Below are 23,397 nucleotides of genomic sequence, written 5' to 3' on the forward strand. Positions count from 1 at the left end.
CCCCCGGCCGGGATGGGAGCGCAGCTCGAGATCGCAACTCAGAGTCGACTGCCCCCGGTCGGGAACGCCGTCGCCCAAAAAGCAGGAGATCCGCGACAACGGCCGCCAGGATCTGGTCTCCACGGCCGTTCAGGACCTGAACGAAGGCATGCTGAAGATGGCTTTGTACAAGGAGGCCTCCCGGGATCTGTCCTACAAGCTGCCCCCCACCGGCCACGTGATGGTGCGGCACTACGAGGAGAACGGCGGCGTGGTGACGCGCAACGGGAAGATCATTAAGTATAACGACATCACCTATAAAAATCAATAATTTTGGTACACAAAGCTCATTCTGGTCGTGTTATAATGTTGGAATACTTATCTTAGAGGGGGAGACACCAACCCCGTTTTAATTTTTTTTTAATGCATTCTAAATCGTAAATAAAGGTTAGCAAAAGTCAGCAAACAATGGAGTCACTTTATTCCGCCCGTAAAGCCCTCTAAAAAAACATCCAAACAGCGCCAACAACATTCCATTTACATGTCAGGACCTGGATATTAGCGATATCATTCACACTCATACGCCGTCATTTTTTTTTACCGATTTTATGATAAAAAATTGGCAGCACAGTCAACTGATTTTTTACTGTATAATTTTCAGTTCCTTTTTTTTATGTACAACATATTAATGTAAATGCAGTAATGGTACTACTGCTTTTTTACGGGAAAAATGTCAGCTTAAACGCCAGAATTTTACCTATTTTATTACAATGAATATAAAATAGTAAATGGAAAAACAGAACCACAAATTTTTTTAATTCAGTTTTTTTACCGTATAAAAAAATGTTGCCGTTATTCAATTCACATAACTACGCCTTAAAAAAAAAGTAGAAAACATTCTTTTTTTACAAAATATTACTGTAAATGGAATAACAGTACCACTTTTTACGGGGGGGAAAATGGAAGCTTAGACGCCAGAATTGTACCTATTTTTTTTACAATGAATATAAAATAGTAAATAGAAAAACAGAACCACAATTTTTTTTTATTCAGTTTTTTTACCGTATAAAATTTTTTGCCGTTATTCACTTCACATAACTACGCCGTAAAAAAAAACAACGTAGCAAACGTACTTTTTTTTTACAAAATATTACTGTAAATGGAATAACAGTACCACTTTTTACGGGGGAAAAATGGCAGCTTTGTAGGCAGAATTTTATACAAACTATACAGTACTTTACTCTAAATGACAGTAAGTACCTGTTTTTTTTATTTATTTTAAAAACTAAGATGCCATTTTTTACCCTATACAAAATGTGGTACTGTTTTTCCATTCACACTAATACGCCGTAAAAAAAAAAAACCGCAGCTCAGTCGACTGATTTTTTTACTGTATAATTTTCAGTTCCTTTTTTTTATGTACAACATATTAATGTAAATGCAGTAATGGTATTATTACTTTTTTACGGGAAAAAATGCCAGCTTGGACGCCAGAATTTTACCTATTTTATTGCAATGAATATAAAATAGTAAATAGAAAAACAGAACCACACTTTTTTAATTCAGTTTTTTTACCGTATAAAAAAATGTTGCCGTTATTCAATTCACATAACTACGCCGTAAAAAACCCCGTAGAAAACGTACTTTTTTTTTTACAAAATATTACAGTAAATGGAATAACAGTACCACTTTTTAAGGGGGAAATGGAAGCTAAGACGCCAGAATTTTACCTATTTTATTACAATGAATACAAAATAGTAAATAGAAAAACAGAACGACACATTTTTTTAATTCAGTTTTTTTACCGTATAAAAAAATGTTGCCGTTATTCAATTCACATAACTACGCCGTAAAAAAACCGTAGAAAACGTACTTTTTTTTTACAAAATATTACAGTAAATGGAATAACAGTACCACTTTTTAAGGGGGAAAAATGGCAGCTTTGTCGGCAGAATTTTATACAAACTATACAGTACTTTACTCTAAATGACGGTAAGTACCTGTTTTTTTTATTTATTTTAAAAACTAAGATGCTATTTTTTTTACCCTATACAAAATGTGGTACTGTTTTTCCATTCACACTAATACGCCGTAAAAAAAAATAGGCAGCTCAGTCGACTGATTTTTTTACTGTATAATTTTCAGTTCCTTTTTTTTATGTACAACATATTAATGTAAATGCAGTAATGGTACTACTGCTTTTTTACAGGAAAAATGCCAGCTTAGACGCCAGAATTTTACCTATTTTATTACAATGAATATAAAATAGTAAATAGAAAAACAGAACCAAAAATTTTTTAATTCAGTTTTTTTACCATCTAAAAAAATGTTGCCGTTATTCAATTCACATAACTACACCGTTAAAAAAAACGTAGAAAACGTACTTTTTTTTTACAAAATATTACTGTAAATGGAATAACAGTACCACTTTTTACGGGGGAAAAATGGAAGCTTGGACGCCAGAATTTAACCTATTTTTTTTACAATGAATATAAATAGTAAATAGAAAAACAGAACCACAATTTTTTTTAATTCAGTTTTTTTACCGTATAAAATTTTTTGCCGTTATTCACTTCACATAACTACGCCGTAAAAAAAAACGTAGAAAACGTACTTTTTTTTTTACAAAATATTACTGTAAATGGAATAACAGTACCACTTTTTACGGGGGAAAATGGAAGCTTAGAAGCCAGAATTTTACCTATTTTTTTACAATGAATATAAAATAGTAAATAGAAAAACAGAACCACAATTTTTTTTTGATTCAGTTTTTTTACCGTATAAAAAAATGTTGCCGTTATTCAATTCACATAACTACGCCTTAAAAAAAAACGTAGAAAACGTACTTTTTTTCACAAAATATTACTGTAAATGGAATAACAGTACCACTTTTTACGGGGGGAAAATGGAAGCTTTGTCGGCAGAATTTTATACAAACTATACAGTACTTTACTGTAAATAACAGTAAGTACCTGTTTTTTTTTAATTTATTTTAAAAACTAAAATGCCATTTTTTTACCCTATACAAAACGTGGTACTGTTTTTCCATTCACACTAATACGCCGTAAAAAAAAATAGGCAGCTCAGTCGACTGATTTTTTTTACTGTATAATTTTCAGTTCCTTTTTTTTTATGTACAACATATTAATGTAATGGTATTATTACTTTTTTACGGGAAAAAATGCCAGCTTAGACGCCAGAATTTTACCTATTTTATTACAATGAATATAAAATAGTAAATAGAAAAACAGAACCACAAATTTTTTTTAATTCAGTTTTTTTTAACCGTATAAAAAAATGTTGCCGTTATTCAATTCACATAACTACGCTGTAAAAAAAACATAGAAAATGTACTTTTTTTTTTTTTTTTTTTTACAAATTATTACTATTAATGGAATAACAGTACCACTTTTTACGGGGGGGGGGGGGGGGAATGGAAGCTTAGACGCCAGAATTTTACCTTTTTTTTTTTACAATGAATATAAATAGTAAATAGAAAATCAGAACCACAAATTTTTTTAATTCAGTTTTTTTACCGTATAAAAAAATGTGGCCGTTATTCACATAACTACGCCGTAAAAAAACGTACAAAATGTACTTTTTTTTACAAAATATTACAGTAAATGGAATAACAGTACCACTTTTTACGGGGGAAAAATGGCAGCTTTGTAGGCAGAATTTTATACAAACTATACAGTACTTTACTCTAAATGACAGTAAGTACCTGTTTTTTATATTTATTTTAAAAACTAAGATGGCATTTTTTACCCTATACAAAATGTGGTACTGTTTTTCCATTCACACTAATACGCCGTAAAAAAAAATAGGCAGCTCAGTCGACTGATTTTTTTACTGTATAATTTTCAGTTCCTTTTTTTTATGTACAACATATTAATGTAAATGCAGTAATGGTATTATTACTTTTTTACGGGAAAAAATGCCAGCTTAGACGCCAGAATTTTACCTATTTCATTACAATGAATATAAAATAGTAAATAGAAAAACCACAAATTTTTTTAATTCAGTTTTTTTTTACCGTATAAAAAAAATGTTGCCGTTATTCAATTCACATAACTACGCCGTAAAAAAAACGTAGAAAATGTACTTTTTTTTTTTTTTTTTACAAATTATTATTATTAATGGAATAACAGTACCACTTTTTACGGGGGGAAAATGGAAGCTTAGACGCCAGAATTTTACCTATTTTTTTTACAATGACTATAAATAGTAAATAGTAAATAGAAAAACTGAACCACAAATTTTTTTAATTCAGTTTTTTTACCGTATAAAAAAATGTTGCCGTTATTCAATTCACATAACTACGCCGTAAAAAAAACCCGTAGAAAATGTACTTTTTTTTACAAAATATTACTGTAAATGGAATAACAGTACCACTTTTTACGGGGGGGAAATGGCAGCTTTGTAGGCAGAATTTTATACAAACTATACAGTACTTTACTCTAAATGAAAGCAAGTACCTGTTTTTTATATTTATTTTAAAAACTAAGATGGCATTTTTTACCCTATACAAAATGTGGTACTGTTTTTCCATTCACACTAATACGCCGTAAAAAAAATAGGCAGCTCAGTCGACTGATTTTTTTACTGTATAATTTTCAGTTCCTTTTTTTAATGTACAACATATTAATGTAAATGCAGTAATGGTATTATTACTTTTTTACGGGAAAAAATGCCAGCTTAGACGCCAGAATTGTACCTATTTTATTACAATGAATATAAAATAGTAAATAGAAAAACAGAACCACAAATTTTTTTTTAATTCAGTTTTTTTTAACCGTATAAAAAAATGTTGCCGTTATTCAATTCACATAACTACACCGTAAAAAAAAACATAGAAAACGTACTTTTTTACTAAATATTACTGTAAATGGAATAACAGTACCACTTTTTACGGGGGAAAAATGGAAGCTTAGACGCCAGAATTGTACCTATTTTTTTTACAATGAATATAAAATAGTAAATAGAAAAACAGAACCACAAATTTTTTTAATTCAGTTTTTTTACCGTATAAATTTTTTTGCCGTTATTCACTTCACATAACTACGCCGTTAAAAAAAACGTAACAAACGTACTTTTTTTTACAAAATATTACTGTAAACTGAATAACAGTACCACTTTTTACGGGGGAAAAATGGCAGCTTTGTCGGCAGAATTTTATACAAACTATACAGTACTTTACTCTAAATGACAGTAAGTACCTGTTTTTTTTATTTATTTTAAAAACTAAGATGCCATTTTTTTACCCTATACAAAATGTGGTACTGTTTTTCCATTCACACTAATACGCCGTAAAAAAAAATAAGCAGCTCAGTCGACTGATTTTTTTACTGTATAATTTTCAGTTCCTTTTTTTTATGTACAACATATTAATGTAAATGCAGTAATGGTATTATTACTTTTTTACGGGAAAAAATGCCAGCTTAGGCGCCAGAATTTTACCTATTTTATTACAATGAATATAGAATAGTAAATAGAAAAACCACACATTTTTTTTAATTCAGTTTTTTTTACCGTATAAAAAAAATGTTGCCGTTATTCAATTCACATAACTACGCCGTAAAAAAAATGTAGAAAATGTACTTTTTTTTTTTTACAAATTATTATTATTAATGGAATAACAGTACCACTTTTTACGGGGGGAAAAATGGAAGCTTAGACGCCAGAATTTTACCTATTTTTTTTACAATGACTATAAATAGTAAATAGAATAACAGAACCACAAATTTTTTTAATTCAGTTTTTTTTACCGTATAAAAAAATGTTGCCGTTATTCAATCACATAACTACGCCGTAAAAAAAAAAACGTAGAAAATGTACTTTTTTTTACAAAATATTACTGTAAATGGAATAACAGTACCACTTTTTACAGGGGGAAAATGGCAGCTTTGTAGGCAGAATTTTATACAAACTATACAGCACTTTACTCTAAATGAAAGTAAGTACCTGTTTTTTATATTTATTTTAAAAACTAAGATGGCATTTTTTACCCTATACAAAATGTGGTACTGTTTTTCCATTCACACTAATACGCCGTAAAAAAAATAGGCAGCTCAGTCGACTGATTTTTTTACTGTATAATTTTCAGTTCCTTTTTTTAATGTACAACATATTAATGTAAATGCAGTAATGGTATTATTACTTTTTTACGGGAAAAAATGCCAGCTTAGACGCCAGAATTTTACCTATTTTATTACAATGAATATAAAATAGTAAATAGAAAAACAGAACCACAAATTTTTTTTAATTCAGTTTTTTTTAACCGTATAAAAAAATGTTGCCGTTATTCAATTCACATAACTACGCCGTAAAAAAAACGTAGAAAATTTACTTTTTTTTTTTTTTACAAATTATTACTATTAATGGAATAACAGTACCACTTTTTACGGGGGGGAAATGGAAGCTTAGACGCCAGAATTGTACCTATTTTTTTTACAATGAATATAAATAGTAAATAGAAAAACAGAACCACAAATTTTTTTAATTCAGTTTTTTTACCGTATAAAAAAATGTTGCCGTTATTCAATTCACATAACTACGCCGTAAAAAAACGTACAAAATATACTTTTTTTTACAAAATATTACAGTAAATGGAATAACAGTACCACTTTTTACGGGGGAAAAATGGAAGCTTTGTCGGCAGAATTTTATACAAACTATACAGTACTTTACTGTAAATAACAATAAGTACCTGTTTTTTTTATTTATTTTAAAAACTAAAATGCCGTTTTTTTACCCTATACAAAATGTTGTGCTGTTTTCCTATTCACACTAATACGCCGTAAAAAAAATAGGCAGCTCAGTCGACATATTTTTACTGTAAAATGTTCAGTTTTGTAAATGGAAAAACAGTACCACTGTTCTTTTACGGGGAACAAATGGCAGCTTTGTTGCCACCATTCTATGTAAAATATACAGTACTTTTTACTTTAAATTACAAAAAGTACCACTGTTTTTGTTTTTTTTGTAAAAACTAAGATGCCATTTTTTTACAATAAAATGATAAAACGATATAATATTAAGCACTAATGTCGAGGAACTACTTTTAGCAAGAGAGTTAACTAGCTTGTGCTGGTATATTGACATATTGAGCTGCTGCATCGCCTCTGAGTTGGTGAAAGTTCATTTATAAATCATGCCTCTCCCCTGAATAGTAGAAGGTTGTGGACATAAACCCACAAGATTGTGGACTTTGACATCCAACTTAGACCAGGTGAGAAAGACACGAAAAGACGCTCTTTTGTGGTACCTTTTTTCAACCCTATGTGAGGATTATGATGAAGCAGGGGCGTCAAACTCAAATACAGAGTGGGCCAAAATTTAAAACTGAACGAAGCCGCGGGCAAAGGTTGAACAAATTAACCTTTTAATAGGGACCCAAACAATTTTTGCATTGAACATTGAACAAGCAAGGCTTATATAACTTTATAGTGACATGCAAAATCGAGGTTTAAATAATAACAATAATAATTGAAAAATATCAATGGCATATCAAATAAATTATAGTAAAAATTGAATGCCTCTTTTCTATTTGCAGCCCTCTGACGTAAAGATTTAAAAAAAAAACTTTTTCAACAGGGTAATAATAAATTTGAAAATAAAATAATAATGAATGAATCAAACATTCAAGCCTTGAACTAGCAAAAGAAAGTGCATGAATAAAACGTTAATTATTGCTCAGTTTGCTACACTGATTTGCTTTAACACTGAATATGGGACAAGCAACGTGTATATAACTTAATAGTGCAAAATCAACTTTCAAAAAACAAACAAAAAAATATCAAAGGCATATTACAAAAATGTTTCTAAAAATTTTCTATTTGCAGCCTTCTGAGGTAAATATCAACATTAACTTTTTCAACAGGATAATACATTTGAAAATAAATGTGTTGTTTTGTTGGTAGCGGGTGGTGTATTTTGTAGTGTCCCGGAAGAGTTAGTGCTGCAAGGGGTTCTGGGTATTTGTTCTGTTGTGTTTATGTTGTGTTACGGTGCGCCTGTTCTTCCAAAATGTGTTTGTCATTCTTGTTTGGTGTGGGTTCACAATGTGGCGCATATTTGTAACAGTGTTAAAGTTGTTTATACGGCCACCCTCAGTGTAACCTGTATGGCTGTTGACCAAGTATGGCTTGCATTCACCTGTGTGTGTGTGAAAAGCCGCATATAAGGCACGCCCCCAATATTGTTGTCTGGGTGGAAATCGGGAGAAATTCGGAAGAATGGTTGCCCGGGAGATTTTCGAGACGGGCACTGAAAAAACGTGAGTCTCCCGGGAAAATTGGGAGGGTTGGGAAGTATGAGTATTAGCGATGAATGCGCCGCCGCTGTATAATACCGGCGGGCCAGCTCTAATGTTAATTTGACGCTGCCTCAAGGGCCAAATTAAATTACACGGTGGGCCAAATTTGGCCCGCGGGCCAGAGTTTGACACCCATGATGAAAAGGAAAATATATAAACATCCCATCAGTCTTCTTCCCAGTGGGAGCAGACATTGTACAGTAAGAGGGTTTCCCGCAGCGATTTGTTGTTAATTTAAGGCAGTCGCCTTAACAACAAATAGCCACAGCCTAACCTAAAGTCTTAACAAGCTGCTCCGCTTAGTTCTGCCTCGGCCTTTGTCAGTACGTCTCTGTAGCACCCAGCATTGTTCCACCCACAGACCCATCTGATTGGTTACACGCAGAGCGGTAACAGCCAATCAGCAGTGCGTATTCAGAGCGCATGGAGTCAGTGCTCCTTCGGTGGAGTGAGCAGAAAGGTAAGTATAATGTAATGTTTGTCTGATCTTGAATAGGATTGTGCTGAAAATTTTTATTTCCCCTCGGGGATTAATAATCTGATTCTGATTAGGCAGTGGACTCTCCCCAAATTATAATAAACACTTTCAAGTCAACTACTAGTAACATCACTATGAGCCCGTTGACGTTCTAGAAACATAAGCGGCAGCTCAGCTCGCTCGCAGTCCTTGAGGTGAAGGCTAATTAGCTTTTGGCGTAACGTTAGCTCACTGTGCGGTGTGTGTTACGGTGCGCCTGTTCTTACGAAATGTGTTTGTCATTCTTGTTTGGTGTGGGTTCACAGTGTGGCGCATATTTGTAACAGTGTTAAAGTTGTTTATACGGCCACCCTCAGTGTGACCTGTATGGCTGTTGACCAAGTATGGCTTGCATTCACCTGTGTGTGTGAAAAGCCGCATATAAGGCACGCCCCCAATATTGTTGTCTGGGTGGAAATCGGGAGAAATTCGGAAGAATGGTTGCCCGGGAGATTTTCGAGACGAGCACTGAAAAAACGGGAGTCTCCCGGGAAAATTGGGAGGGTTGGGAAGTATGAGTATTAGCGAAGAATGCGCCGCCGCTGTATAATACCGGCGGGCCAGCTCTAATATTAATTTGACGCTGCCTCAAGGGCCAAATTAAATTACACGGTGGGCCAAATTTGGCCCGCGGGCCAGAGTTTGACACCCATGATGAAAAGGAAAATATATAAACATCCCATCAGTCTTCTTCCCAGTGAGAGCAGACATTGTACAGTAAGAGGGTTTCCCGCAGCGATTTGTTGTTAATTTAAGGCAGTCGCCTTAACAACAAATAGCCACAGCCTAAACTAAAGTCTTAACAAGCTGCTCCGCTTAGTTCTGCCTCTGCCTTTGTCAGTACGTCTCTGTAGCACCCAGCATTGTTCCACCCACAGACCCATCTGATTGGTTACACGCAGAGCGGTAACAGCCAATCAGCAGTGCGTATTCAGAGCCCATGGAGTCAGTGCTCCTTCGGTGGAGTGAGCAGAAAGGTAAGTATAATGTAATGTTTGTCTGATCTTGAATAGGATTGTGCTGAAAATTTTTATTACCAACTACTGGTAACATCACTATGAGCCCGTTGACGTTCTAGAAACATAAGCGGCAGCTCAGCTCGCTCGCAGTCCTTGAGGTGAAGGCTAATTAGCTTTTAGCGTAACGTTAGCTCACTGTGCGGTGTGTGTTACAGACAGCAAAGCCCTGTCTGTCTGAGAGAAACACAAGCATTATTGACCTGCAGTTAACAACTAAGTTATTTCACTTGACCTTTTTCTGTGTTGATTGAGCTGTGTTGAAGCAGCAAAAAAGGACATTATGTTAAATGAAGAGTTTCTGTCTCTGATAGTTGATATAATATTGTAACTGTATCATAAAGTCCACATGAACTCCATGGTATTAAGGGATGATTAGTCACTTGTATTGCTATTGTACTATTTTTTCAGCTATAGTTACATTAATCATTAGTAATGTAGCAGCCTAGTTGCCCTGCTATCACATGTTGATACAAATATAACATTTACATAATAATAAACTACAGGCTTCACAAATGCTCCAATTTTACTCTCAAACACTTATTGCAAACGCTTACTTTCAGTAAGTCATTAATTTGACTTAAGTCATTATTTTAGTATCTCAGGTAACTAAGACTGTTTTATTTTTACTATACGGAAAAAATACAGATATATATCGTATATCGCCAATCTGCAAATGGAGCGGAAAACACAACCAAAAGTTGCAAGCTTCTTCACGCGACGAAGCCGGCCTACGTCAGAGCCCCCCCACCCCCAGGCTGTGGTGGCAGCGACGAGGTGGAGACGTGATGGCGACAGGCCAAGTTACACCGATCCTTACACCCACCCACCTCCTTTACCAGTCCCCTGCCCCTGGAGAGTCGCCACCTTAACTAACACATTTTCTGGGGGAAACACTGAGTAAGTGATTGTTTTATTATGCGCCATGATTAGTAGTGTTGTTGTTGAAGGAAAAGCGAACGTTGTGATGCCTCTGCGAAATTAATACACCGCCATACGCTCAAAATATTCAAATATTACATGTTATTATGAATGTTACTACATTACATATATATTTACAGCATATTTATAATACCTTTCTGAATATAAAATAGAAAAAGAATAGGTAAAGACTGAAATATTGGTGAAAGTACTTCAGGATATGACAATAGTACTTTCTTATTGTGAAACATCATCATAGAAATAAATCAAAATATATATATATAGTGCTTGGCATCCAAAACATCACAATTTAAATGTATAAGATGTCTTCAGAAAATCTAAACATTTAGATAAAAAAAATTGTAATAATGAAGTACAAGGCTTACCTTAGGTAGTGGACTTCTAGGATATCTCCTTCCAGCTGCTTCTTTGTCAAACACCATCAGCAGCTTCTTCATTTTTTTATCTGTACATTTTTAAATATTTTAACGTCCTTGGCTGGTGTTATAAACTCATTCTGCTGGCAGACTCGCAGTGGTAGCTAGCTACACGCTTTGTCATGTGTTAGATGATTTCTTTCATTAGTTCGATGAATCTCATCCACTTGTACTCGGCACTGTCCTTCACACTCACTTTCTTCATAACCATGCTTGGAAAAACAAAGTTATGTCCATCTCAACTATAAGCTAATGCTAGCTATGAACTGATGCTCGACATAAGCTACTGTTTGCGAGATTTAAACTAATGCTAGCAAGAAACTAATGCGAGCTATAACTAAATTGCGAGCTATAAACTAATGCTAGCGAGAAACTAATGCAAGCTATAACCTAATGCGAGCTATAAACTAATGCTAGCGAGAAACTAATGCAAGCTATAACCTAATGCAAGCTATAAACTAATGCTAGCGAGAAAATAATAAAGCTATAACCTAATGCGAGCTATAAACTAATGCTAGAGAGAAACTAATGCGAGTTATAAACTAATGCTAGCGAGAAACTAATGCGAGTTATAAACTAATGCTAGCGAGAAACTAATGCGACTTATAAACTAAGGCTGGCTACAAACTAATGCTAGCTATAAGCTAATGCTTGCTATAAACGCTACATTTCATTTATAAAGCCTTTTCCACAGATAAAATCCCAAAGCGCTGTACAAAGGATTGGTGAAGTGAAACAAATCAATTAAAACCACAGGGGCAACGTCATAAAAAGAACACATAGTGAATTAAAATTGATAGTTAACAGGTGCATGAACTAAAAGCTTTAGCAAAAAGATAAGTTTTCAAATGTTTCTTAAGTGTCAACACAGTCAAGATCACAGAGTTTGGGAGCTATAGCCTGGAATGCCTGGTCTCCGCAGGTTTTAAAACAAAATTGAGATCTTTAGAAGAACCTGGCCTAAACTAATCTGAGTTATAAACTAATGCTAACAATAAGCTAATGTTAACGATAAGCTAATGTCAGCAATGAACTAATGCTAACTATAAGCTAATGCTTGCTATAAGCAAATGCTTGCTATAAACTAATGCTAATTATAAGCTAACGCAAGCTAAAAGCAAATGATTGCTTTAAACTAATGTTTGCAAGGGGCTAATGATTGCTATAAACTAATGCTAGCTATAAGCTAATGCTAACTATAAACTAATGATTGCTATAAATTACTGCTAGCTATACGCGAATGTGAGCTATGACCTAATGCTAACTATAACCTAATGCTAACTATAAGCTAATGCTTGCTATAAGTAAATGCTTGCTATGAGCTAATGCTTACTATAAGCTAATACTTGCTATAAGCAAATGCTAGCTATAAACTAATGCTAGTTATAAACTAATGCTAGCGAGAAACTAATGCAAGCTATAACCTAATGCGAGCTATTAACTAATGCTAGCGAGAAACTAATGCGAGTTATAAACTAATGCTAACAATAAGCTAATGTTAACGATAAGCTAATGTCAGCAATGAACTAATGCTAACTATAAGCTAATGCTTGCTATAAGCAAATGCTTACTATAAACTAATGCTAACTATAAGCTAATACAAGCTAAAAGCAAATGATTGCTTTAAACTAATGTTTGCTAGGGGCTAATGATTGCTATAAACTAATGCTAGCTATAAGCTAATGCTAACTATAAACTAATGATTGCTATAAATTACTGCTAGCTATACGCGAATGTGAGCTATAACCTAATGCTAACTATAAGCTAATGCTTGCTATAAGCAAATGCTTGCTATAAGATAATGCCTACTATAAGCTAATGCTTGCTATTAGCAAATGCTTGCTATAAACTAATGCTAGCTATAAACTAATGCTAGTTATAAACTAATGCTAACTATAAGGTAATGCTAACTATAAGCATGTGTTCACAAAGTGGTGACCTTTGTCCCAACCTTGTTTGTGAACAACTGATCATTTCACGGAAGCTGCTTTTATACCCAATCATGGCACCAACCTGTTCCCAATTAGCCTGTTCACCTCTAGGATGTTCCAAAGAAGTGTTTGATGCGCAATCCTTAACATTCTCAGTCTTTTTTGTGCCAGCTTTTTTGAAACATGTCAAAACGCGTCAAATTCCAAATGAGCTAATATTTGAAAAAATATATATATACAATTTTCCATTTCGAACGTTAAGCATCTTGTCTTTGCAGTCTATTCAATTGAATATAGGTTGAAAAGGATTTGCAAATCATTGTATTCTGTTTTTATTTACGATTTACACTACGTGCCAACCTCACTGGTTTTGTACACAAAGTACTGTTGCCGTTTTTTTTGTTTTGTTTAAAAAAAAAAAAAAATTTAGGCCTGTATGGGCGCGGTAAGAGTACTCCAATATCTGCATTGTTAGCCACCTCGTGCTTGCAGTCTTTTACGACTTTGAATGTATTTGAAAAAAAAAAAAAATCCAAAATGTATTCTTGTCCTACATAAGGACTTTGAATGATTGATTGGCTAATGATCTGTTAGGCCAGGCTATTCTTTGTTTAGTTTTTGGTTTGTGTCCTTTCTCGTGCTTTTATTTTGTTCCACTTCCTGTTCTGGTTGCATTTTCCATGCACTAAATTCACAGTGCTGTCTTCGTCACCTAGGGGTGATTAGTATTATGTTTTTTTTTTAGTGAAGAAATTTAATTGGCTTAAAACAGGGTCACCAGGTAGCCTGTAAGGACCAGATGAGTCGCCCGCTGGCCTGTTCTAAAAATAGTTCAAATAGCAGCACTTACCAGTGAACTGCCTCTATTTTTTAAATTGTATTTATTTACTAGCAAGCTGGTCCCGCTTTGCTCGACATTTTTAATTCTAAGAGAGACAAAACTCAAAAAGAAAATGAAAATCCAAGAAAATATTTTAAAGACTTGGTCTTCACTTGTTTAAATAAATTCATTATTTTTTTTACTTTGCTTCTTATAACTTTCAGAAAGACAATTTTAAAGAAAAAATACAACCTTAAAAAGTATTTTACGATTTTTAAACACATTTACTTTTTTACCTTTTAAATTCCTTCCTCATCTTTCCTGACCATTTAAATCAATGTTCAAGTAAATTTATTGTTTTTATTGTAAAGAATAATAAATACATTTTAATTTAATTCTTCATTTTAGCTTCGGTTTTTTCAACGAAGAATATTTGTGAAATCTTTCTTCAAACTTGATTGATTAACTATGATTAAAATTAAAAAAAAATATGCTGGCAAATCTAGAAAATCTTTAGAATCAAATTTGACTCTTATTTCAAAGTCTTTTGAATTTCTTTTAAAATTTTTGTTCTGGAAAATCTAGAAGAAATAATGATTTGTCTTTGTTAGAAATATAGCTTGGTCCAATTTGTTATATATTCTAACAAAATGCAGATTGGAATTTAACCTATTTAAAACATGTCATCACAACTCTAAAATTAATCTTAATCAGGAAAAATTACTAATAATGTTCCCCCCAAATTTTTTTTTGTTTTTTTAAAAAGATTCGAATTAGATAGTTTTTCCCTTCTTTTTTTCGGTTGAATTTTGAATTTTAAAGAGTCGAAATTGAAGATAAACTATGTTTCAAAATTTAATTTTCATTTTTTTCCCAGTTTTCTCTTCTTTTAAATTGTTCAATTAGGTGTTTTTTTCATCATTTATTCTCTACAAAAAACCTTCCGTAAAAGGAAAAAAAATGTACGACGGAATGACAGACAGAAATACCCTTTTTATATATGTATGTATGTATATATATATATATATATATATATATATATATTTATTTATTAATTTATCCATCCATCCATTTTCTACCGCTTATTCAAGGTAAATTGAGCAAATTGGCTATTTCTGGCAATTTTTTAAGTGTGTATCAAACTGGTAGCCCTCCTACCCTCAATCAGTACCCAAGAAGTAGTTCTTGGTTTCAAAAAGGTTGGTGACCCCTGGCTTAAAAACTGCCCAAGTGATGATTAACAGCAGGTAAAAAAAAACTAAATACTAACAGCACTAAGAAACAGTGTGAAGCTAGTGCATACACAATACAACCAGAACAGGAAGTGGAAAAAAATAAGAGTACAAGATAAGAAGAGAATTAAAAACACAGGAAAAACACCCGAAAACTAAACAAAGAATAACCTGGTCTACCAGATTTGGACACTAAATTCAATTAAGCATGAAAACCACTAAATGACCCAAAAAACCTGAATCAAATGCCACAAAATCTTTGCAATAACACGTTTATTATTACTGAATTTAAGGCCACTCTTGTGCACTGAAACCGCGCACACGCACACACACACATGAAGGCAGGGCTAGCTAGCTAACAGCGGCTGGTCCAGGACTAAACCTGTAGTATCACAAAGGAGTCAAGTCAAATGATGCTAAAAACGTAATAAAAGAAAACAAAAAAACTGCACTTTGGCTACATGTTGTGTTCCTTAGTCTCAAGCACGCGTCACTAACGGCATCAAAGAAGTAGTGCTGTGTGCCAAGCAAGTCCTCAGAAACTCACATTGGCTGAAAAAAGATCAAAGCAATCGAAAAGAAATCACCGTGGAGAAGAAGCGTGAAGTCATCTTTGGTTTCACTTTCAACTGAGGAGCTTTTTTTAACGATGAATGCACACATTGTGGTAGTTTTTGCGGGTTGGAGAAAAAAAAGATCCGATCACGGTGACAGTTGTCCCCTTTTTTTGAATAAGATATGGAAGGAAGGATATTCAACGTTAAACACGCGATCCAAAGTAGAAGCAAGTAGAAAAAGATCCCTCAGACAAAATATACACATTTTTAAAGTGATATAAAATAAAAGTTGTGTTTTAACAATATAACAAATGTCCACCTGTTGTACAGCAAACATCGGGAACATTGTAATGACATGTAGAACACGGAATAAGCATGCCCGGGATAAAGACTGTGGATCTTTTTGCATGTGTCTAAATGTACAAAAAAAACTAATTAGATTTTTTTTAAAGGAGCTTTTTCCCCAAATCAATTTAAAAAATGGTCAAGCTGGATGGTAAAAGTTGAAATGGAAAAGTGGATGTTGCTGTTAAAATTGAACAGCATCATCAACCTGCTTTTTATAGGATTTCATTGTTGCAACAATGATACAGTGGAACCTTGATTTACAAACTTGATCGGTGCGTAATTTTAAGAGTTTGTTTAGTGAAGCACAGTTCTCCATAATAAACTATGTGAATATGAATAATGCCTCGACAAAAGTCCATATTTCAGTAAAGGTTTGTACACAATATATTAGGGCTGCGAATCTTTGGGTGTCCCACGATTCGATTCAATATCGATTCTTGGGGGTCACGATTCGATAATATATCGATTTTTTTCAATTCGATTTGATTCTCGGTTCAAAAACGATGTTTTTCCCAATTCAAAACGATTCTGTATTCATTCAATACATAGGATTTCAGCAGGATCTACCCCAGTCTGCTGACATGCAAGTAGATTAGTAGATTTAAAAAAAAAAAAAGCTTTTATAATTGTAAAGGACAATGTTTTATCAACTGATTGCAATAATGTAAATTTGTTTTAACTATTAAACGAACCAAAAATATGACTTATTTTATCTTTGTGAAAACATTGGACAGTGTGTTGTCAAGCTTATGAGATGCGATGCAAGTGTAAGCCACTGTGACCCTATTGTTCTTTTTTTAATTTTTTTTATAAATGTCTAATGATAATGTCAATGAGGGATTTTTAATCACTGCTATGCTGAAATTATGACTAATATTAATACTGTTGTTGATAATATTCATTTTTGTTTCACTACTTTTGTTTTGTTCTGTGTCATGTTTGTGTCTCCTCTCAATTGCTCTGTTTATTGCAGTTCTGAGTGTTGCTGGGTCGGGTTTGGTTTTGGAATTGGATTGCATTGTTATGGTATTGCTGTGTAGTGGTTTGTTGGAATGATACAAAAAAAAAAAATTGTGTTTTTTAAAAATGAGAATCCATTCTGAATCGCACAACGTATTCAAATCGCTTTTTTCCCACACCCCTACAATATATATTGATATACAGTACTGTGTATCGAACAAACATAACAGGGGGGTGATGGATCAACTTTGTGTGTAATAAAAAAGTCCAAATGGAAACGCGCACGCACACAACCCTTGACTTAAACAACCATACTGCTACAATAATATAACATAATTAAAAAAAAGTAAACCGCACACACATTAACAGTGGCAGAGAACTGACGAGAAAGGAGCAGACCGAGGGAGAGAGAAAATAAACGGGGTGGGGAACGGCGGGAGAGGGGGGCCGTGCGTCTCTGCGAGTTTGTGCTTTGGAAGAGCAAGAGGCCACTCGAGAACAAAAAAAGAGATACAAGAGGCAGGAATCTTTGGGCACCTCGCTATTTGATTACGATTCAGGAGCTACCCTTCAATTAAAAATTGATTATTTATTCACCTTTAATTTACTCTATGTATATTGATGCAGTTTTACAGTTATTTTTGTTTAACTAAATAGGCATTTATCACTTGCGACCTTTAAAAGTAGTGTATTTATAATAAGAAACAGTGAAATCAATTCCGACATTTATTAAACTATTGAGAATGTGTGCCAAACTCAAACATAATTGTCCTAAAATAAATGAGCAAGTCGGATCTCTGTAGTTGAAGTGGCTTGCTGCAGTCAGACAATTTTTAGAACTGTCTGCACTATTTACACTAAATAAATCGATTTTATAACCGTCCATGTCAAAATTGTGATGCATCTAAACATTGATTATTTCCCCCACCTCTAAGAGATACGGTCTTCTTCTCCGCTGTGATATAAATGTGTTCTGGCATCTCGTTCCAGAAAAGACCGGCCTCATCACAACTAAAACTTGGCATAGTTACTTAATATGCTGTGCTGTGGTCAAATATACTCAACGCAAAGAGTCATTTCAGTCTGTTGAGTTTTCGGGACTCAAATCAAGTTAGCAGAATGGGCAAAACTTGTCAAAAGTCCAAAAAATGTTTCGCCCTGCTTTCTTGCCTGAATCAAGTGTTCATCCACGTAGAAATATTTGAAAAATGACATATAGAGGGGTTCGTAAATCGAGGTTCACTGTATTAGAAAGGAAATGCCGCTTACCTAAGGATTAAATACATGTCTTTGATCTATGGCAAACATCAATGTTTGTAGTTGAGTTTTGCTGATGTATTGCCAAGAGGCATAAGAGGAAAGTCAGTGTGTGTTTTATGTCATTATTTTTTTTATTTCATTAATAGAAATTGAAAAACAAACAAAACATTCGGTTTATTTGAATTTGAATGCAGAAAATTGAATTAAAAAGCAAAGAGTTTGAATTTTTTAAGTGTTGGAGAGCAATAACATTTAAAAATGGTTTGATTTTCATCTAATATTTTGTATAACACAAATAAAATCCCCAGTAAACAGAAAAGAAAAAACGGACCTTGACGAAGGTTTTAATCTACAGACACAGCAAGATTTATTTTCAAAGTAAAAGCAGGGATAATTAATACGCTACTTGTGTGGCTGTTACTCTGGCTAAAAACTCTTTAGAGCCCTACACATAAATAATTTAAGATAAAGAACGAGAACTGACGTATACATAAATATCTACGCACGTACCAACAGAAACTAAGAAACGGACTAAAAGGTATGTTTGGCTTTTATTTCATATTGTGACACCGAAACCGGAAGTAGTGATTTTAAAGACAGGACCGCGGACTGGCCTGTAAATAATACTGTGTAATACTGTCATATAGTGCATGAATAAATCCTTCTTTGCCTCCACTTATATGTGCGCACACATTACTCTATATGCCGGGCGTCGTTATGCCATGTCGAAAATAGTTTCAATGTAGGGCTCACAGGTACACAGGTACTGAAGTATCCCGGTTTTACTTTGAAAATAAAAATTTCTGTTGTCAGAATATGAAAAAAAAAAAATGTTTTGGTCCGTTTTCCTCATCTCTTTACCAGGGAATTGAATGTTTATTATATGAAATAAAAATTAAAACTAAACCGTTTTTTTATATTTACCGTAAATTCCAGACTGTAAGCCGCTACCTTTTTCCTACACTTTGAACCCTGCAGCTAATAAAACAATGCACTATTTTATGGATTTTTCTTTGCTTATAATAATGCAAATAGTTTAAAAAAAAAAAAAACAGGCAAAGACACTAAACAGGCGTGGTATTGTTTGTGCTATGCCGCCATTTTTTGGACGAGTTCGCTATCTACAGGTGCTACAAAGCTGCAGTGTCTTTACATTTCGTGCGTTTAACCGGAAGTAGAAGTGCTATTTCGTCTTCCAGCCGTCCATAGTGTATCTATTCATATTAATTCATCATTCATCACTCAAAGCAACATTTGTATTTTTTACAATATAACTAAAACAATTCCCATGTGTGATGTCTGTAGGAGTGTTTTCACGTATACTTGAATGTGTTATCATAATGTAATGACGCTAGCATCGTTAACATTAGCTACTATGCGAACACGTAATAACAGTATAATAAACTTACAATTTTATTCCTTTTGCGTTGTTTCAGTTTTGTAAATTTACCAACACGTCACCATGGAGTTATTGAATCCATTAAGCTGATTGGAGCGCTACCCTGCGCAGTTCGTGGGTCAATGACGATGACTTCTGCTTTGTTTTAGTTTTAACAAGCTGTTTTACCGCCGTGTTACAGACACCGTTTAGAAACAATTAAGGTATGTAAATAAACATTCACAAAATATTTTGGTGTAATTAACTAATTTCACTGCATTTATATCTGCAGCTTATAGTCCGGTGCGACTAACATGGGAAATATATATTTTAAATTTTAAAAAGTTATTGCTCTACGACACTAAAAAGGAAAAACGTTTTGGTTTCCAACTTTCCGTTTTGTGTTCGAAAATAAATGTCAATTAAATCAGTTGCTTTTTTGTTTTTCAGTGTTCACTGATGAAATTAAAATAAAATTTAATGACCAAGACATGCACAGACCGAAGAACACAACAGAAGGCTGGGAATTAAGAAAAGTTCGCACTCGCAGGCTCTCAGGTCAAAGTTCAACGAATACAATGTAAGGGTTGTGTACAACTTATGTTTACATTACAAAAACATATTTCTTTGTGCTGCAAAAAGCAAAGTATTTGGCATGTGTTTTAAAAGGTGAACGATAATAGAATAAACACAAGATGGCAGTAGCTGCTTTTGTTACAACTACATGTATGTTTATAAGTTAGCAACATAAGTCTTTAAAAAAGTCAATGGCGGATTTTGATGAAAATCTTAGGAAATATCAGAAATGGGATAGAGAACAAGCGAGTACATTTTGGGGCTGATCTGGATCACCATGTTGTACCCAGCATTGCTCAGCATTGCAGACGCTTGCTAACTTTGCTCAGCGCTTTATTATTTGTCTCTTTGTTAGCAACATCGCTCAAAAAGTTATTGACAAAAGCTTCAGCAGATGTCCAAAATGGTGAAACAAGATCCTCTGTGAGGGATTTTCTATTTAACATCAACTGCTCATCAGCACTATTAACGCTGACTGAGCAGTTTGCCCCGAACTAGTAAGTGATCAAAGAGCTACATTTTCTCTTTCCACTTTCTCATGCACTACAAACCCTTATCCTATTTAAATTGGTACAATCGGTTTACAAACCCATCTATTTGCCAACTTTTTGATTGACATACTTTTAGACCGAGCCAAATATGCCTCCCTGTGCCAACTGTGTTTCTGTGTACGAACGCTTCTGTCATTCACTTTGTGCCCCGCCTGTCGGAAAAAAAAAGCTGAGCTCTGCGTTTTAGTGAGGAGACGGGGCCCTCCACGTGTCTTGCTGCACTACTCAGTGCCTTGTTTTCTCCATTTTGTCAACTCACTGAGTCCAAAAAAGGACGACAGAACGGCGTGGAAAGAAGGCGGAAACTGTTTACTATTTGCAAGTAATACACAATAATGGCGCTCACAAGTACGGAAGAATCGTTGAAGCAGGCTTCGTACATAGCAAGTTTTACTTGGACTCATCTGGAAAAACATGCCACAGCAGATTTATTTCACAAAGGGGAAAAAACATGACCTCTACCCTTCCTTCTCTCAGTCTGTCTGCTGCTTTCTCCTCAGCTCCTTGTCAATATGAATATAATGGATTTTACTTTCTTTTTTTGTGTGTATTGTAACAATATAGTTGTTAAAGTTAAGGATTTTTGTGATTTCTGATTGTTTGTGAAGGCAGCAAAGGAATTTTGGTGTGTTCAGCTGGTTAACGATAAAATTGATCCATCACCTCCTTATGTTTGATACACAGTACTGTATAACACTTTATATTGCGTTCAAAGTGTACAAGCAGTCACTAAAATACAGACTTTTGTCCAGGCTGGTACCCATTATTCATATTTACATTATTTCTTGTAGAGAAAGTTGCTTCACTATACAAACTTTGATTTATAAACCCTGTTAAAGAACCAATTAAGTTTGTAAATCAAGGCTTTACTGTACTTGTCTTGAATACATTTTCACCAAAAAAAAAAAAAACAGCCAATATTCAATTATTACTTAGGCTATAATTACAGTATTTATGGTACTTTTTCAAATTGATGTGTTTTATTTATAATTCCGTCGAGGTTGAACATTTCCAACTTCCCAGTTCTTCTCCTTTAAGCACATCATGGCGACACCGAGAACATGCCTTGTTTGTGAAGGACAAGTTCAGTGTCGCTGGAATGTTTCGGTGTGTTCACATGTTTCGAAAACAAAGAAGGCAAAAAGACTCAAAAAAAAAAACAAAAAAAAAAAAACAAACATGCAAGATATGAGCCAAGGACATTCGAAGGCATCACCGGGTTTGAGCAGCGAGTGCGACGCTGTCGATATACAAACTCACAGAGTCCAACGTCTCACACTCGCTTGGAAGAACAACACAGGAAGCAGAGTGGAGAGCTGCTAAAAATATCCTTTGATATATACGATACAGCAAGAAATATCATTTGATGTATACGATACAGCTAGAAATGTCATTTGATATATGCGGTAACGTTATAAATATAATTTGACGTATACGGTACAGCTATGAATATCATTTGATATATGCGGTATAGCTATAAATATTATTTAATGTATACGATACAGCTATAAATATCATTTGATATATGCAGTATAACTAGGAGTCCATTTTGGCTGCTAATGTGAAGAATTGTCTCACCTTCTTGTAGTTGCTTCCATCCTGACAAGAACAAAACTGCTAGCAAGTAAGGCCAGAATGTGAGAAAATATTATTTTGCAGGTTTGGCAGCGGTCTGAAGAGGCGGATGCAGGCCGGCCTCAGTGCCGATGTTGACCGTGATGTTGGTGTAGAGGGGCAGGTACTCCCGGGATAGGACCTGGTACTCGGCCGTGTTCATCCCGTCCTGTTTCCACGTCTGACGCGTCTTGGTGAGCATGGTGAACCTTGAGCAGGCACAGGGAGAAAAACTCTTATTTCAATATTGTTTGCACTGATGTAAAAACCTCTGAAATAAGCCGGAGATGAAGATTTGGAGCAAACTCGCAACCCTTGACCGGCAGCCCTGTTAAGAGTAGCTGGTTTAGGGACACTGTCCTATCTTGTGCAAATGAGCTATTGCTCATATAAGGTATATTTCCACTCACTACTCCTACTGTATGTACAGTGCAACCAGAAATGGCCCGCCACATCTTTTCAAATGGCCCGTGAAAGCCTAGAAAAATTGCGTCAAAAAAGTATTTGGTTTTTTAATACATGTATCTGTTCTTATCATTTTGACAGGGAAAAAAATGAAATTGCATACCTTTTAAACTTTAATACTATCTGATGATTTAACAAATATGTCATACATTCTATTGTCGTTTATACGGGATACAATTTGATGCACAACTTGCTTTGGTATTATAAGTCAAGCAATTATTTAATTAGTTTGTTTTCCAATTGTATGGCAAGTAAATAAGATTGGCAGCTCAGTCGCCAGAATTTATTTATTTATTTATTTATTTTTAAATGCAGCACCCTAATTCATTTTACAATAAAACATCATGTTATTATTATTGTAGAATAGGAGCTTAAAGCACACCTGTGAAGTGAAAACCATTTCGGGTCATTGAGAGAATGCCAAGAGTGTGCAAAAAAGCAATCAGAGCAAATGGTGGCTATTTTAAAGAAACTACAATATAAAACATGTTTACAGTTATTTCAATTTTTTTTGTAAA

At 34.2% G+C, this 23,397-nt stretch overlaps 2 protein-coding genes across 2 annotated transcripts in view; one reads left to right on the forward strand and one right to left on the reverse strand.

Moving 5' to 3' along the window:
• zmp:0000000881 (uncharacterized) overlaps window positions 1-310 on the forward strand; it is a 35,997-nt gene extending 35,687 nt beyond the window's left edge. The window contains exon 5 of the mRNA XM_061882842.1: window positions 1-310. This exon is cut by the window's left edge and continues 677 nt beyond it. Within this exon, the coding sequence (XP_061738826.1) occupies window positions 1-310 (310 nt within the window).
• Window positions 311-15,426: 15,116 nt separating this feature from the next.
• Window positions 15,427-23,397, reverse strand: part of si:dkey-199f5.8 (beta-1,4-galactosyltransferase 3) — a 54,404-nt gene continuing 46,433 nt past the window's right edge. Inside the window, exon 7 of the mRNA XM_061881903.1 lies at window positions 15,427-22,623. Within this exon, the coding sequence (XP_061737887.1) occupies window positions 22,449-22,623 (175 nt within the window). The 3' untranslated portion in view covers window positions 15,427-22,448. The remainder of the gene's footprint in view (window positions 22,624-23,397) is intronic.

The sequence above is a fragment of the Nerophis ophidion genome, linkage group LG21 (assembly GCF_033978795.1).
Source record: "Nerophis ophidion isolate RoL-2023_Sa linkage group LG21, RoL_Noph_v1.0, whole genome shotgun sequence".
NCBI classification, from domain to species: domain Eukaryota; kingdom Metazoa; phylum Chordata; class Actinopteri; order Syngnathiformes; family Syngnathidae; genus Nerophis; species Nerophis ophidion.